Source organism: Apiospora kogelbergensis (genome assembly GCF_038363985.1).
Source record: "Apiospora kogelbergensis strain CBS 113332 chromosome Unknown utg000009l_segment0_segment0, whole genome shotgun sequence".
In the NCBI taxonomy this organism is placed as follows: domain Eukaryota; kingdom Fungi; phylum Ascomycota; class Sordariomycetes; order Amphisphaeriales; family Apiosporaceae; genus Apiospora; species Apiospora kogelbergensis.
The window spans coordinates 980,035-993,887 of NW_027117426.1; the positions used below are offsets into that span (position 1 = coordinate 980,035).

At 54.3% G+C, this 13,853-nt stretch overlaps 3 protein-coding genes across 3 annotated transcripts; 1 reads left to right on the forward strand and 2 right to left on the reverse strand.

Moving 5' to 3' along the window:
* Positions 1 to 653: 653 nt before the first annotated feature.
* On the forward strand, positions 654 to 4,209 carry PG998_013390 (nitrite reductase protein; the record flags this gene model as incomplete). Its single annotated transcript, XM_066880206.1, has 6 exons — positions 654 to 718; positions 784 to 934; positions 998 to 2,272; positions 2,316 to 2,983; positions 3,049 to 3,949; positions 3,976 to 4,209. The coding sequence occupies 6 exons, from the start codon at positions 654 to 656 to the stop codon at positions 4,207 to 4,209; spliced, it is 3,294 nt and encodes a 1,097-aa protein (XP_066724345.1).
* A 653-nt stretch (positions 4,210 to 4,862) lies between these two features.
* Positions 4,863 to 7,001, reverse strand: PG998_013391 (beta-tubulin; the record flags this gene model as incomplete). Its single annotated transcript, XM_066880207.1, has 6 exons — positions 6,753 to 7,001; positions 6,510 to 6,533; positions 6,423 to 6,448; positions 6,221 to 6,262; positions 5,315 to 6,160; positions 4,863 to 5,250 (listed from the first exon to the last, which is right to left on the reverse strand). Coding segments are annotated over exons 1-6 (1,338 nt in total), but the record flags the coding sequence as incomplete, so codon positions are not given.
* Positions 7,002 to 8,719: 1,718 nt separating this feature from the next.
* Positions 8,720 to 11,186, reverse strand: PG998_013392 (uncharacterized protein; the record flags this gene model as incomplete). Its single annotated transcript, XM_066880208.1, has 2 exons — positions 8,720 to 9,899; positions 9,955 to 11,186. The coding sequence occupies 2 exons, from the start codon at positions 11,184 to 11,186 to the stop codon at positions 8,720 to 8,722; spliced, it is 2,412 nt and encodes an 803-aa protein (XP_066724347.1).
* Positions 11,187 to 13,853: the final 2,667 nt, after the last annotated feature.

Genomic DNA, 13,853 nt, shown 5'->3' on the forward strand with positions numbered 1-13,853 from the left:
ACCCCACTGTAAAGATATCCGTTATCATCCGCGCTTTCACTTCTCCGCGGCAATACAAAGAACGGCCGCTGCCAACGTCTCGCCTCTGATTGGCCGCTTTGCTACTTATCTCGACTTTCTGTTATCAACAATGGCTCGATACAACAAGATGCACGTCGCCCAGACTCAAAAACAACATGCAAACCGCATGACACACTGCTTGCATTAGGTACAGGAAACCCAACCCCCAGTATGTCCGGAGAAGGCAGAAATGGGGCTGAACTGAGTAATCCCGCCGGTATGGGAGACCCAAACCAATGCCGCTCTGTCGTCCCGTCCAATAGGACCCTTTCGGTTCTAGCTGCGGTCGCTTGAAGACTATCGGTGTCGCGGAGATGCACATCTCTGGCTTCGGGTTCAGGTCAAAGCTGATATTCAGGCGAATTCCCACGCCAAAACGAAGATGACTTCTAGTGAACCATTTTTTTCTTCTCGTTTGCATTCCCTTCTTTATCTGTGCCAAAGTGATACCCCCAACATCCCATGTTTATTGGCTACCTGACGTGGTAACACAGCATAAATCTGTACACCCTCTTTTTGCCTCGTAAGCCCGCCGGCTGCGTGACGTAAGTTCTTCAAGGCATTCCTCCTTTACTTCTTCCACCCGACTCAACATGGCCTTGGAGTCTCGGAAGAAGTTGGTGGTGGTCGGGTTGGGAATGGTGGGTATAGCATTCATGTAAGTCGTGTGGATCGATTGAAAGGGTGTTTCTTTCTCCCAACTTGAACTAACGATTACCCCAGAGAGAAAGTTTTGAAGCTCGATGCACGACATCGCGAATACGACATAGTAGTAATTGGTGAAGAGCCGCATTTAGCATACAACAGAGTGGGCTTGACGAGTTTCTTTGACCACCGCAAGGTTGAGAACTTATACTTAAACCCAGAAGACTGGGTACGTCACCTTGATTACCCCTTTTGGCTTGTATGAGAAGCAGACTGCTAATGCATTCTACAGTATTCCAAATATGCGCCCGAAAACCAACTCGGCTATCATGTCAACACCCTAGTTACATCCATTGATGCCGGCAGGAAGACAGTAACCTGCCAGAATGGCGATATTATCCCCTATGATACCCTGGTCTTAGCCACCGGCTCGGATGCCATACTGCCTAAGCAAACGCCAGGCTACGACGCCAACGGAGTTTTCGTGTATCGGACTATACAAGACCTCGAGAGGCTCATCGCCTTCGGCGAGTCCAAGAAGGACACCGCCGGCATGGTAGTCGGCGGTGGCCTGCTGGGTCTCGAAGCCGCGAAGGCCATGATGGACCTGGAGTGCTTCTCGAAAGTGAAGCTGATCGAGAGGAACCGCTGGGTTTTGAGCCGGCAACTAGACGCCGACGCCGGCGGATTGGTCATCGAGAAGGTCACAGAACTCGGTGTGGATATCCTACTCCGGAAGCGCGTCGCCAAGATCAAGACGGACCAGGACAATAACGTGGTTGGGGTCGTCTTCGAGGGCGGCGAAGAGACGGACTGCTCGACCATCTGCTTCGCCATCGGTGTGCACCCGCGCGACAGCCTGGCCAAGAGCGCGGGCATCAAGTGTGCTGAACGCGGAGGGGGTTTCATCGTCAACGACGACCTGAGCACCAACGTCCCCGACATCTACGCTGTCGGCGAGTGTGCAAGCTGGCACAATCAGACCTTCGGCCTCATCGCGCCCGGCGTCGAGATGGCCGACGTCCTCTCCTTCAACCTCACCCAAGCCAAACTCCATACGCCTAGAATCTTCAAGCGGCCCGACCTGAGCACGAAGCTCAAGTTACTCGGTGTCGACGTGGCCAGCTTCGGCGATTTCTTCGCTGACCGTGACGGGCCCAGCTACTTACCCGCGAGGGGGGCGAGGAGGAAATCAGTAGTTCAAGGCGCGGATACAACGGCGTCGGTCAAAGCCCTCACTTACAAAGACCCTTTTCAACACATCTACAAGAAGTATATCTTCACCGAGGACGGAAAATACTTGCTTGGCGGCATGATGATTGGCGACACGAGCGACTACATCAAGCTCGTGCCCATTGTCAAGAACCAGAAGGAGCTGGACGTCCCGCCAGGCCAACTGATCCTGGGCGCGAAGAAGGAGGGCGAGGATGACGGCGCGGATCTTGACGACGACACCCAGATTTGTTCTTGTCATAATGTCACAAAGGGTGATGTGGTCAGTAATGTCAAGGACGGCACCTGCAAAACCCTAGGCGAGATCAAGGCCTGCACCAAGGCGGGTACGGGGGTGCGGTGGCTGCATGCCGTTGGTGACAACCATCTTCAATAAGACGATGAAGGACATGGGCAACGAGGTGACCAACTACGTCTGCGCGCACTTCAGCTACTCCCGCGCCGACCTCTACAACATCATCATGGTGAAGAGCCTCCAGACTTTCCCGGACGTCATGCGCGAGGCGGGCAACGATAAGAACTCAGATGGCTGCGAGGCATGCAAGCCCACCGTGGGCAGCATATTCGCGTCCCTCTGGAACCGCCACGTCATGGACAAGCCCACACACGGCCTGCAGGAGACCAACGACCGCTTCTTGGGCAATATCCAGCGCAACGGGACCTACTCGGTCGTGCCGCGCGTTTCGGCCGGCGAGATCACGCCCGACAAGCTGATCGTCATAGGCGAGGTGGCCAGGGACTACAACTTGTATACCAAGATCACGGGTGGTCAGCGCATCGACATGTTCGGGGCCAAGAAACAGGACCTGATACCAATATGGACCAGACTCTTGGATGCTGGTATGGAGAGCGGGCATGCCTACGCGAAGTCCCTGCGAACGGTCAAAAGCTGTGTCGGCACGACGTGGTGCCGATACGGGATAGGTGACAGCGTCGGCATGGCTGTGAGGCTCGAAGAGCGCTACAAGAGCATCCGCGCTCCACACAAGATCAAGGGTGGCGTGAGCGGCTGCGTGCGTGAGTGTGCAGAAGCCCTGAATAAGGAGTAAGTAATTCCTTCCTCACCTTCATCATAATGCCACTATAGGCTGACACTAAACTCCTCTCCAGCTTCGGACTCATCGCAACAGACAAGGGCTTCAACATCTTTGTCGCGGGCAACGGCGGCGCCAAGCCCAAGCACTCGGAGCTCCTGGCTAAGGATGTGCCGCCGACCGAGGTGATCCCCATCCTGGACCGCTACCTCATGTTCTACATCCGCACGGCCGACAAGCTGCAGCGCACGGCGCGCTGGCTCGAGCAGCTGCCCGGCGGGCTCAAGTACCTGCAGGAGGTGGTGCTCGAGGACAAGCTGGGCATCTGCGCGTCGCTCGAGGCCCAGATGCGCGCGCTCGTCGACTCCTTCTTCGACGAGTGGGCCGAGGCGGTGCGGACGCCGGCCATCGCGGCCAAGTTCCAGCAGTTCGCCAACACGAACGCCGCCGCGGACAACATGGAGGTCGAGCTGGACCGTGGGCAGGAGCGGCCCGTCATGTGGGCCAAGGAGCCCGCCCGCGAGGACTTCAAGGGCCTCCGCGGCCGCTGGACGCAGACCGCCTGGCAGCCCGTCATCGACGCCTCGTACTTTGCCGGCGCCGACGAGACCCCCAACGGCATCTCGGCCACCATAAAGCGCGGCGACACCCAGCTGGCCCTGTTCCGCGTCCGGGGCCGGTACTACGCCACGCAGCAGATGTGTCCCCACAAGCGCGCCTTCGCGCTGTCGGACGGCCTGATCGGCCAAGAAGTCAACACTACTGCTGCCACCAACGGCACCAACGGCACCACCACCAACGGCGATTCTCCCCCATCTAAAGAGCCCTGTGGTGACGCCAAGGCCCCCTGGGTCTCGTGCCCCTTCCACAAGCGCAATTACGACCTCTCGTCGGGCGAGTGCAACAACGACGCCGAGCTGTCCATCGCCACCTTCGACGTCGAGGAGCGCGCCGACGCCCGCGGCGGGCCCGCCCAGGTCTACATCAAGCTGCCCCCATCGAGGAGCTGGACCGCGAGCTCGGCACCGCCCGCTGGATGGTCAAGAAGGGCGAGGCCGGCCCCGGCCAGTACGACGCCCTCGACAAGAAGATTCAATTCAAGGGCCACCGCGCCAAGAAGCCCGGCGTCCGGCCCCTCGCCGACGACGGGCCCGGCAGCAAGCTGAAGATGCAGATGAGGAAGCCCGTCCAGATCATGGCCGGGGGCGGGGGGTGCGGTGCGGCACCCGACTGGTAGATCGAGTGTGCATGTGCATGGACTTGTTAGACGCACGGTTGGATTCTTGAGGGTAGTAGATATATATTTTGGGTTTAGCTCCATATATGGATATTTGGAGTATTGTGTTAGTTGTAGCAGCATAGCACTCGGCGACTGGTATGGGTTTCCAAAATATGAAGCAGCATTAGGCCGTATTCCTATGGTTTTCTACAACCAAAATGTATCGAGCTTGCCCTGCCTGCGTCAAGTTTCACTCGTAACAACCGCGGACCAAAGAACATGGCATGGAAGTACTCACACGTGGTTTGCCGTTCGCTTTCGAGATTACAACATGTACTGTATAATTGGTACAAGAAGGTCAATTATTTTCTTGTCACTACTAGCAATGAATAATGTCTTCTGTACTGTTCCCAGTGACACAAGACACCAAAGAGGTATATCTAACAAACGCCTCGCAAAAGCCTCCGACAGACCCAAACTGAGTCGATTAATCCATTATCTTAAAAGGCCATCGAAGGTCGAAGCGGCGGAAGAAAACGGGGGAATCTGGGGTGAAGTAATGGGAGATGAGAATGAACGACGTGTGTGACGTATCTGCGAACCCATCTAGGCCACGCTGATAATTCGCGACCTTTCAAGACGTCTTCTAGGCGATGGAGAGATCATCTACATCTCCTCCTCAAGGGGGCCTCCTCCTCGTACTCCTCTTCCTCCTCGTCAACACCGGCATCCTGGTACTGCTGGTATTCGCTCACAAGATCGTTCATATTCGACTCGGCCTCAGTGAACTCCATCTCGTCCATACCCTCACCAGTGTACCAATGCAAGAAAGCCTTGCGACGGAACATGGCAGTGAACTGCTCACCAACACGCTTGAAGAGCTCCTGGATGGCAGTCGAGTTACCGACAAAGGTCGAAGACATCTTAAGGCCGCGAGGGGGAATCGAGCACAGGGCGGTCTGCACGTTGTTGGGGATCCACTCGACGAAGTAGGACGCGTTCTTGTTCTGGACGTTGCGCATCTGGTCCTCAACCTCCTTCATGGAGACCTTGCCACGGCTAGAAATAGAAAATTAGCACCGCACAAATCTCGGCAAATATTCAAGCCAAGGGGAAAACTTACAAGATGGCAGAGCAGGTCAGGTAGCGACCGTTGCGGAAATCGGAGGCAGCCATCATGTTCTTGGGGTCGAACATCTGCTGGGTGAGCTCAGGGACGGTGACGGCACGGAAAGAGTGGGCGCCACGGCTGGTCAGGGGAGCAAAGCCGACCATGAAGAAGTGCAGACGAGGGAAAGGCACCATGTTGACAGCCAACTTGCGGAGGTCAGAGTTCAGCTGACCGGGGAATCGCAGACAGGTGGTGACACCGGACATGACGGCGGAAACCAGGTGGTTCAGGTCACCGTACGAGGGGTTGGACAGCTTCAGCGTGCGCATGCAGATGTCGTAGAGAGCCTCGTTGTCAATGCAGAAGGTCTGGTCCGAGTTCTCGACCAGCTGGTGGACGGACAGGGTGGCGTTGTAGGGCTCGACAACGGTGTCGGAGACCTTGGGGGAAGGCATGACGGAGAAAGTGGCCATCATACGATCGGGGAACTCCTCGCGGATCTTGGAGATCAACAGAGTACCCATACCGGCACCAGTACCACCACCGAGAGAGTGGGTGATCTGGAAACCCTGGAGGCAGTCGCAGCCCTCAGCCTCGCGACGGACGACATCCAGGACCTGGTCGACAAGCTCGGCACCCTCAGTGTAATGACCCTTGGCCCAGTTGTTGCCGGCACCGGATTGACCGAAAACGAAGTTGTCGGGGCGGAAGAGCTGGCCGAAGGGACCGGCGCGGACGGCGTCCATGGTACCGGGCTCGAGATCGACGAGGACGGCACGAGGAACATACTTGTTGCCCGAAGCCTCGTTGAAGTAGACGCTCATACGCTCCAGCTGGAGCTCAGAGGTGCCGTTGTAGCTATCAAGTTATAATGTCAGCTACACGTAATGCGTACGATATGAGACAGGCAAAACTTACACTCCATTGCTGTCAAGACCGTGCTCGCTGGAAATCTGTTGCCTAAAAGGAAAGACCGGTCAGTATCCTGTACCCTCCCAGATTGTCTTGAACTGATCGACGCAGGTAGGCCGGCCCGTCAGGCGGCGGTCTTCGTATCGTATTGAATCGGCTCGAGTTTATATTGTTTGAAGGGCAAAGAGATGGCGAAGTTGGTACGCACCAGAAAGCAGCACCAATTTGGTTACCCTGTTGTAAACATGTGAGCCCCGCATTCATCTGGCATCAAGTAGGTGTCGGAACAACTTACGCATTGACCGGTCTGGAGATGAACCTATATCATTGAAAAAAAATCACGGGTTAGCTCAAGTAATGTTTGGATCGGGTCGAGTGTCGCGAATGCTCACGACGTTCGCGAGCGCTTTTCTTCGCAAATAGGGTAGTGGGGTAGAGGAAGGGCAATCAAGGGGTCGGTGCCATCAGATTGACTTTTGGGACGCGTTCCAAGATGGGCAAATCAACAAGAGGCGAGGGAGGGCCAGGGTCGACTTACAATCTCACGCATGATGGGCGATTAGTATGTGTAAAAGGGTCGAGGAGAAGGGCAGAAGCAGGCAAATCAAGCTAGGACTTGCGAAGAGTAGAGGGAAGAAAAGGTGGAAGTGGTGGTTTGGACCGGGAAAGGTGTGAAGTTGTAGTAGTCGGGTAGCGCTGTTGGGAGATTGTTGATTTTTGGCGGTGAACGGGGAGATAGAGGAGAGAGGGGCGCGGGAAGATTGGAGTCTGTGCTTTTCGCTCGCTGCCAGTCAAGCTGCCAGTGCTGCTGGAGGTGCTGAACGTGTGCTGGCCGTGGGCAATTCTGGGCAAGCGTGGGCAGTTTTTTCAGGGGTTGCAGCTACAGAAAGAGGAAAGGTCGCCCTGGCTTGTTTACCCACCCTGCCTTGGAGCCTTCCCTCTTCTGGCCATCACCAGCCAATCACTAATTTTGTTTCCAACAGCTAGCCGGAGCTTGGACCAGCCGATACATGGACCTGCACCCCGGCCAACCACTTTCTGGCCCCCGAAGGCACATTGATTGGTGAAGCCAGACAGACATCGTGACAGTTGACAGCTTCTTATCACATCTAGGCACCCGGTTAATCTAGGCACCCCGAATTCCTTGCTGAGGTCAAGACAGGTACATTGACGGCAACGGGCACGCAGTCAGACGGTATGTATCTATTCACTTCTGGTCATGCCTCGTCTGTATCAATTCTGTATGCATGCAGCTTCGATCAAGTTGCTGCATATGGAAATTAGTACTTGCACTAGGTAATAAGAACCCAGAGAGGGCAAGTCGATCAGATTGATCAATCAAAAATGAATCTCCCGTACCAATACTTTGATGGTCAATGACACCTCGTACTTACTGTAAAGCCCCCCTCCCCAGTCACTGCTGCCTCGGCCTGAAAGTTTCCCTAGCTGGCGACTCGCGTGTTTCCCCAGGAAAGCACCATCTATCACCAAGCTAAGTGCTAGACGGAATTCACAAGGTGGGTGAAGCAGCATACCACCCAATTCCTGATCCCTACCTACATTATTCCATACTTCACATAATGTTGCAGTTTGTTCCATCTATTTTGTTCTTGTGTGTAAGTAAGCAAGATGCGTATGTCATCACATGTAGACAGTCCTACTATCAAAGGGGCACATCGAAACCACCCATCTACAAGTATGGGACTCGCGTCATAGAACAATCCAGTCCAAGTCCAACACACGTATCGAACTATTAAGAGTTTCCTAGGAATTATGTCCACGGCAAGCTACGGGAAGCGGTGCGCACCCTTGACTCGTTCGTGGACTGTCCTGTCCAGTTGGCTAAACTCTCACCAAACACGGAATTAGAAGTGAATCAGCATCAGATGGATAATAATAATAAGCCACTTTCAATTCTGTGGCTATGACATACTATATCACAGCGCTTGCCGTTTTTCGGACATATATACAATATTTCCTAGTTCTCTGCGTGCTGATTGATCCAAAGCCCACGCGCTGCTTCCAAGTAGCTGTCAGTCATACCGACAACCAACGACACAAAGCTTGTCTCCTGCCACTGCTGCTGCGGAAGATATGCATGTGCTAAGGCGCCACCACGCCAACTAGGAATAACAAACGACTACTAGCTAATAGCGACAAGATATGTAAAATGGTGCCGGGATGATTCGTAATAGGGTGGGAGGAAGTTCTAACAATGCCAATTAAACGCCGGTCCTTTCTTTGGGTGCAACAGGGAAAACACAAGCAGTTGGCTCCATGCAACCAACAATCTCCAGATAGCCATGCCCGTTCCATTCCAGTCGTAAAAAGGGAAAAGAAAAATACGAAGAAAAGTAAAACACGTTACGCCGTTGCGCCTCCCCAAAAGCGGACATGATGCTGATTGCGCCAGAATATGTTGTGCAGTAGATACAGAGTGTGTGAGAGATGGTTGGGGTCGAGATATGTTCCGCAAGATGAATCGAGAAAAGCGAGGCATTCTTCTCAAGTAAGCCACCACATGCAGCCACAGTTGCTCATGTCCTTTCCGACATCGCGAGCTTCGATAGAGTGGCCAAGGTACCTCTCGATATCACGCCTCCGAATCCGTCGAGAAGGGTTGGAATTGGAGTTGGATCCTGAACTGGACGTTCGCTCGTCTTCAATGATGGAGACCTCCACAAAGTTCCCCTCCTTGTCCACCACCGGCTCCGCACCTTGGCCGTTGGCTAGGATGTTGTACTGCCTGCAGAAGGGTGCCCGTGCCCGCCCATCCAGTGTCCGACGTTCTTCGAGCTTAACAACGCGAGGATACGACGACTTGTTCGAGGTGGGCGTGGTGGCCTGGAAAGGATTCGTAGGCGTTGTCGGACTGATGGTTGTGGGAGATGGGTTAGGTGTTCTCGTCGTAACCATTCTGTCGACGTCGCCAGTGTATGCGGTAGGTGGATATCCAGGTATGCCCATAAAGTTATCCGGTCCAGTGTTAGGACTTGTATAGCTAACGGTGGGGCCCGGTGTAGTGGCACTTGATGAAGAGCTGCCAGTCACAATGGGATTGCGACTGCTGTTCTGGGAAGCGTAGATGAATGTCTCCAAGAGGGTACCGCCCCAATGGCAAATCCAAGGCTTGTCTCCCGGATGCGCAACGCCCTTCCGCTTGAATTGGTCACTGAAGTCAGCGGCCTTGCGACCTCGCCTGAATCTGGGGCTGTTGGTGGTTTCAGAGGTTGGCATCGCAGCAGATACTGAGGCTGTCGTTGTTGGGAAAAGCTCTTCGGGGATGATGACTGTCTTGTTGTAAGGCAGTTCAAACGCCCAAGCCGGACCTCGCCCAGGCTCATTCGTGTCGTTCACCAATATCAGCTGAACGTCTTGGATGGACGGGGGCTGCATGCCGTATGTGAACACGCTGTTCGCTAACGTCAGGGAGCTGTTGTAGCTCAGGCTTGCCGCATACTGGGAAGTAGCTGGCTCATCCTCCAACGCTTTGATAGTCAAAGTAAGCTGCGAAAAAATGATGTTACAGTTCCACGCTTGAGCCTGGGTAGTATCGTTGAAGCAAGTGCTCGGCGAACGGTCTAACGACAGAGGTAAAGTGTAGTCTCCAGTGGCCAAAGGTGCAAGACCCGGCGGGAGTGTAGGCCATGGCACAACGTCCAGTGTTACCGTCGGTGTCGTATCGCTGCAAAACTTGATTAGTACTCAAGCATCGTGATCCCATTATGTACATGACTTACCTGCTGGCTGGTGGGCTGGGTCCCTGTTTCGGGTGCTTGGGGCCAAAATAAGTACCCAGAATGGCCCCTAGAACAACTGCGAGCATAACGAGTACAATGGCTGTCAAGGCAATCGCCCAGCAGGGAACGACTCCCCACACTTTCCTTTTGGCCGCTTTTTGCCAGTCATTCAACTTCTCTTTCTCGTTCGTGATACTCATAGCTGCAGTATTGATGTCGTGATGGCTAACATCCGTCTGAAAACTCCTCATTGACTGCCTCGACAAGGGTGAGTTGGCACCGTTAAGATGTAAATCTTCCGTCGAGGCAAATTCGGGATTCCGTGTTGCCAGCCCTAGGCCTCCAGCACCTGGCACAGCACCTGATACGGAGCTGCTTTGTGCGTGTGCTTGTGGTTGAGGTGGTTGAGGAGTCGGCGAAGTGGAAACGGGGGCTGTCGCGGGCGTGGTCGACTCCAAGGCAACAGCCTTTCTTAGATAAGCCTCTTCTGGGTACCTTGTGTAAGGAGGAAGTTGTTCCGTATGCCCGTCCGGCCCAATCATGTCAGCAATTTCTTCCCCATCCGGCCCAATCCGCCTTTGGTATTGATCTGTTGCGCCCGGGAACCCAACAGGTATCGGTGCTGGCGTGACCCGATCCTCGGTGCTTTCGACCCCAGGTACCGTGTTTTGGGGATACATCTGATAAGGATGCGTTGGACCACGCGGGCCGTGGTATGATGATACCTCGGAAACGGCAGCGGTTGATGCCGTGGTTACACTGGCTGTCCTTGCGAGACGAACATTTTGGGGGTACATTTGATAGGGAAACGAAGGGCCCGACGGACCCTCATATGGACTCTCCGGTCGCACAGCACCCGACGTCGATGTAGAGCCACTTGACGTCCTCACCAGTGCTGGGTGGTTTGCGGGAGTAGGGCCAGTGGCCCCATCATGCCGTAATGTCAGGGAATCATGCTGCCGGTGAGGCTTGGTTATGCTCGAGGGCCGCGGCGGCGGACTTGACGGGGGCGGTTGGCCGAAATGTGATGGTAGGGGCTGTGGGTTCGTGTAGTGGTTCTGGCTAATCTCGGTCGGTCGGAACCCATCAGAAATACCCGCCGCCTCCAGATCGTAGTCATCGTCATCATCATCCAGCGCGGATGAAGTCGAAACCCTTATCGACGTCCGGACAGACCCTGATCGCTCCATCTCGGACGCCTTTTTGTTGTTGTTGTTGTTTGAGCCGCTCATCGCGTCGAGTTGTGTTGGGGGTCGGGTGGTAAGATTGAACGAATGCTGCCTTCACAGCATGGGGCTGCACTGCAGCATCGAATGAGCAATTGATGAAGGATGAAACGACCTTCTCGATTGAATTGTCGTCGTGCTGCCGAGAAAATTCTACGCTGGAGCCGGTCCTGGCCTGTCCAGACTCGGACTCGTCGTCGTATTGGGGGCTACGCTCGAATTGACCAATGTATCCTTCGCCTTCTCGCAAATCGAATGTTGGTTTCGTGAGTGGTGTAATTTGGGTGTGCAGAAAGAAGATGTTTGACAGGAAGGGGAAAGCCAGGAACAGCAGAGTGGCAGTGCTGAACGTGCGAGCAGCCAGATGGACCTCAGTCAGCAGTGAGAGGATGTGCCGGTGCGAGAATAGTGGGCTTGGTGCTTGGGTCGGGTGGGCTGGGCAAGTACTGGGGGCGCTGTTCCCTACTGTATCCTGACTTTTTGACTAGACCCCCAACTGGAAAAGGACTGGAGTTGGACTCGCTAGACCTGGACCTGGACTTGGGACTGGCTTCTACAGTACACGATTGGAACCAGCGAGTGAGCACATTTGCTGAGAAAGTGGGAATATGGGGGACCAGGAAGTAGGAGGCGGACCATTCAAAACCAGGGAACGGCTTGTCTCCTCGAGTGGTTTCGGACTTGATGCTTGGGGGAGGGAGGAGGAGGAGGAGGAGAACCCGCAGTGTGCCCGCGCGCAGCAGCAGCAGCAGCAAGTAGCAGCAGTCTCCCTACGGTACTTTCACGGTCGCGAGGTGATGTGTGCCATTGCTAATTGGTGGGCGCAGCTTTTCAGTTGAGTGGTAGGTGGTAGGAGCTAGGAGGAACGAGGAGCGAGTCTAAGGGTTCCTTGCAACTCACTCACCACCACCTTGGAACATGAACCCTGGCATCGTGCAATTGCGTCGATCTTTCCCAAGTTTACCCATCCGCTGCAACGAACCATTCGAGCCAATCATGTGTTGCTTGGCCTGGCCTGTACGGTCTGAGAGTTCGGATTAGACTTTCTAACTATAAACTCCAATTGTCCTTCGTTGCACCCCAGAATGGCGAAGGAGAAAAAGGAGAAGGTTTACTCTCAGACTTCGTGCTCTTGTGCGAGGCCCGATCGAGGCCAGCCGATGGACTGTTGCAATCCAAAACAAACAGACCATCTGACTTGTGGGCTTTGGTCGCCCCAGCCGCCATCTCGCCTAGCTGTGGGTACTAGAGTCTGTTTCTACGCGCACTCCAAGTTGAGGCATACTGCATACCGCATACCGCATATTCGGAAACGGAGAGTAGACTAACGTAGAAAGTGAGGCCCAAACCCCAGCGTTCATACGATGGCTCGGTACTGTGTGAGTGCGTGGGTGTGTGTGTGTGTGCTTGTTGGTAGGGTTAGCACGGGTGTTTCTAGGAGTCAGCGTTGCACGCCCCTGAAAGATTGTATCCAGGTCGTGTTGCGGGGATCACAGAGTAAGTAATCAAGAGAAAAAATATATAAAGTGCTATAGATAGATTGTGTTTCCCTTTCCGCTGCGGCTAGCTTGTTTTTCTGTTTCTGTTTTCCCCTTCGCGTGCTGCTACTCTCTTACCACCACTGTTTGCAGTTGCGGCAATAAGCCTTTCCGCTGCCCGACACCTTTTCTCGGCTGGAGCGGCAGGGCATAGCAGGGTCTTGGCACCCTCGTCGAACCTCTCGAACTCGAGACCAAGCCAACAACAGCTAGACCATCGCGCTCTACACCTGCAACAGCGCCCAATCCGAACGAGTGAGGGTAAATAAATAAGAAATGTCACCGTGAAGCAATCTGGGTGTCGGCACCGACCAAGCCAGCCCAGCCAGCAACAATCGGCAGACGGATGATCCTGGCTGCTACAGTGAGTGAGGGATGCTGTCACACATCCCATCTTTGAACCAGCTGCCAGAACGTGAAAGTCTCAATCCGTATTCAGACGGCGTGTTCCGTTACGGTTCCAGTCTCACCACATCAGTCATGAATGAGCTCATTGCAGACGGCCACTATTGCATACTGGTTTATTTGCCTCGACCGATGATACTATGGCATAACTCCCCCTCACAGCCCGTCTTAAGGTAGTAGTTGGGCTTAATAGGCCAAGCTATCACCAACGATTCCTCTTTTAGCCTGCGGCAAGTGGAGTTTTGCCTCTTAAGTCTCCCAAGTACTGCCGATACACGCCCGGTCCGCTAAAGTCGCCGTCACCGACTAGAATGCGTACCAGTGAGAGTGTTTGTCTCGTGTGCGAGCTGAGAGCCAGCCAGTTAAGTAGGTACGAGAGCATTGCAAGGATGTCGTCCGTTTCTCGTGGGAATGACTGATTCATGATCGACCGAGATCTTGGCGATCTCGTCTCCGGATCATCATTCTTTGGTGTTGGTCCGATGAGAACAGGAATTACAATACTACACACCTTGGCCACCCAATCGCCAATGTAACTCGCTACCTGCTACCTACCAGAGACGGCCGAACCGTTGGCTTATTGTGGCCATTCAACGGGTAGCAAAACGTATCGGGCGGGTCGCTCCGATAAAATAGATGTATTCTGGAATCGTTGCCCGCCAGCTACCTGTCTGCTTGGAAGCAAAGAAAGTGTGATTCTGGGCGTGAATGTGCGTGCGCGAAACGGGCA